The 3,570-nt window shown below is 34.8% G+C and overlaps 1 protein-coding gene across 1 annotated transcript in view; it reads right to left on the bottom strand.

The window, feature by feature from the left end:
* Window positions 1-274: 274 nt before the first annotated feature.
* MRPL42 (mitochondrial ribosomal protein L42) overlaps window positions 275-3,570 on the bottom strand; it is a 37,101-nt gene continuing 33,805 nt past the window's right edge. The window contains exon 5 of the mRNA XM_017868343.1: window positions 275-632. Within this exon, the coding sequence (XP_017723832.1) occupies window positions 587-632 (46 nt within the window). The 3' untranslated portion in view covers window positions 275-586. The remainder of the gene's footprint in view (window positions 633-3,570) is intronic.

Raw genomic sequence — 3,570 nt, 5'->3', positions numbered from 1 at the left:
TTAAAAATCTCCTTCATGAAAGCTATGCACCTTTTTGATTAATCATATTTACACTACTAAACAATGTTTTGCTTGATTAAAAATACTTAAATCACAGTAGACACCCAAAAAAGAATGTTTTCTCAACTTATGTTGGGTACATCCCAATAAACCTACTACAGTTGAATAATATTGTAAATTGAAACATGCTAGCCTGTCTGCTAGCCTGTCTTAAATATGCTCAGAACACTTACAGTAGCCTACAGTTGAGCAAAATTATCTAACACAAAGCCCGTTTTATAGTAAAGTGTTGAATTTCTGATGTAATTTATTGATATTCTACTGAATATGTATGGCTTTGGCACTACGGAAAAGTCCTAAATTGGAGACCGTACATAAATGAAAGACTAAAATCGAAAAAGAAAATAGGTTTCTCTAAATAAGAATGTCAAATCCAGAATTACTTTATATATAAGTACACATTCTAATATATGAAAAGATATTTTATCATTATTACTTTACTGTATATTAGTGAATACACCAGACTACATTTTCTCAAATGGCAAATGAGGCACATTTCTCTTTGATTCCCCCAGGAACCTCAGCATCATCTGTCTTTTGGAGGATTCAGATTCTTACGACGTCTGTGATACCTTGAAAAGAAGAAAATACTTGGAATAAGATGATTTTAATAAAATCATTCCTGATAAAATCTAACTTCTATGATTATTTTGCTATTGGAACTATTTTTTAAAAATCAATGAAACTATGTATCAGGCATTTCTTAATAATAAGCCACATTCTCCCATTGTGAAAATTTGTTTTCCTTTTTATACGTAATCATTTTTTTTTTTTCTTTTCTAGAGACTGGGTCTTGCTTTATTGCCCAGGCTGAAGTGCAGAGGTTATTCATAAGTTCAACAATAGGGTACTACAGCCTCAAACTCCTGGCACAAGGGCTCCTCCTACCTTACCCTGCCTAGTAGCTGGGACTACAGGCACACCACCACATGTGGCTAAGTTGTTGACTATTAATTATATTAAGCATTTGAAATAGTTTTCTTTCATATCTTGAGGATAATTACAACATGGTAACCTAGATGACTGATTTTGAATTAAAAACTAATGGTTTTTTGTCTTAGTAGTAAAGCAATATCACATCTGGTGAGATTTAGGCTTCTAAAACATAAAAGAAACATCACATTGTGAACACGAATGGGTTCTGTTAAAGTTTTATTTACAAGGGGCTATTTTCCTCTAAATGGAGGTCTTTAAAATGCAAAATCATGTTTTAATATAAAATAAGATATAACTAGTAATATGTTTGTGGAAAAATGTATGATGTCATGAAAAATGGAGGAACTGCAAATCAGAACAGTGAGGAACCTTTTACTTGTTTTTGAGATCACAAACATGTTAAAAATCATAATGCCCAATCCAAGCCCAGGTGTGGTGAAATTAGCACCATCAGACCCGACTGGTTAAAAGTATAAACTTTTACTTCAAAATACTTTTAAAAAGCAATATGATAAGATGTATCAAAAAATATTCATAACTTCGACCTAGTAATTCCTCTTCTAGCACTCTGTCCCAAAGGAATATAGAAAAAGTAGTTAAAATATTCAGGAAGAACACAGGAGCAAATTTACATACACAGTATGATTATAACCATATAAAAATAAGCAAACTAACGAAACTTACGTATAGATATAAAGAAATGAAATGCATTGTTAGCAGTGATAGTTTTTGAGTGATTTCACCATGGAGAATTTTTTGTTTTGCTCCTCTGTATTTCCTTATTTTCTTCACTGATTTAAGAAAAATTTCTGCATAGAGTACATGTGCTTTTGTGATGAGTTATCTTCAAAAATTTCCTTCTGGTCAGATTTTGGCAAGTTGGTCACAAGTTAATTTTTGTTTTCAATTTTTTGCTAATGTGGAAATTCAGTTTTATACTATAAATGGTAAGACATGTACCCTATGATCTTTAGTTGTTGTGATTAAGATAGCTAAAGCATTTTTTTACTTCAGGTTTCATAAAGGCAACTTCCTGACACACTTATTTTTTTTTTTTTGGAAAATTTGCAAAATACAGGAACTAAATTGAAAAGAATGAATTACATCTGTATATATCAACATGGAACAGTAAGTTGTCAAAAAATACACACAGTAAAATACCATTTGCATAAACATTTCTACATGTACTTATGTTGGCATAGAGAAAATTCTGCTTTTTTTCTAAAAGGTTCCATTGACATACCAGATAATCAAGGTTGTACTAGTGCAATAGTGTCTCTGAAAGGCATTCTCTCAAAGCAAGGAGAATGGTCATCGGGAATAGTGAGCGGTTCTAGAAGGGGTTTGGGAAGTCAATAACCTCTTGAAATTATTTGTAAAATTGTGAATATGTGTTTTCTGGGCAGTGGATTGAAAACTTTTATCAGCTCTCAATGAAGTCTGAGACCTTCAAAATGCTAAGAACCATCCATTAAAAATGTCATTCAGCATACACTGTTCAACTGTATTTACTACTCAAAACTGAAAATGTTTGAGACTCTGATAGCCCTAAACTGAACAAAGTCAAGTTCTAAAATATGCTCAACAAATGTCAAATGGCATTTACAGATTTCTTATCATGCATGAATTTTAGTGTACACTACAATCACTAGCCAAAAGCAAGCACCTTAATTTTAGGATGACCTTATTCTATCATCCAGACTGGAAACCTTGCAGGCACTATTAATAATTAATACACAAGTTAAATTGAGATTGCTCCTGGCAAACCAAGTTATATTGTTACACTTCTTAAATTACACAATGACTCGGTGACATCTGGAACACTGGTCCACAGCTCTTAACCCAGAAAACTTTACCTCCTGGTTCATACTAAGCTAGGTAATCAAATCTGTTTCCTACTGATGGAAGTAGCTAATTTTTGTTGTCTCCATGGGAAAATATTAAAGTCATTTCTTAAATGAAGTAGTACTATTATTCATGCATTTGTAAGATTGCCCTATATTTCAGAAATTTAGAATTATTTTCTCCTTCCTTCATGCCCGTCTGCCTCCCGCCCTCCCCACACCCCTCTCTTTTCTCTCCTCCTTTCTTTCTTAGAGTCAGGGTCTTGCTCTGACACCCAGGATGGAGTGTAATGAAACAATCATAGCTCATTGCACCCTCAAACTCCTGGGCTCAAGTGATCCTCCCACCTCAGTCTTCTCAGTAGGCAGGACTACAGGTATACACCACCATGCCCAACTAATTTTTAAAAATTGTGGGGACCGGGCACAGTGGCTCATCCCTGTAATTCCAGCACTCTGGCAGGTCAAGGTGGGCAGATCAGTTGAGTCCAGGAGTTCGAGACCAGCCTGGGCAACACAGCGAAACCCCATCTCTACAAAAAATTTAAAAAGTAGCCAGGCATGGTGGTATGCATCTGTAGTCCCAGCTACTCAGGAGGCTGAGGCAGGAGAATCTCTTGAACCCGGGAAGTGGAGGTCGTAGTGCACTGAGATCAGGCCACACTGCATTCCAGTCTGGGTGACAGGGCAAGACCCTGTCTCAAAAAAAAAAAAAAAAAAAAAAAAAAAA

Source organism: Rhinopithecus bieti, unplaced genomic scaffold (genome assembly GCF_001698545.2).
Source record: "Rhinopithecus bieti isolate Rb0 unplaced genomic scaffold, ASM169854v2 scaffold_2453, whole genome shotgun sequence".
Classification (NCBI taxonomy): Eukaryota; Metazoa; Chordata; class Mammalia; order Primates; family Cercopithecidae; genus Rhinopithecus; species Rhinopithecus bieti.
Note: the sequence above shows the minus strand (reverse complement) of the source record. Positions and strands in the feature narration are given on the sequence as shown.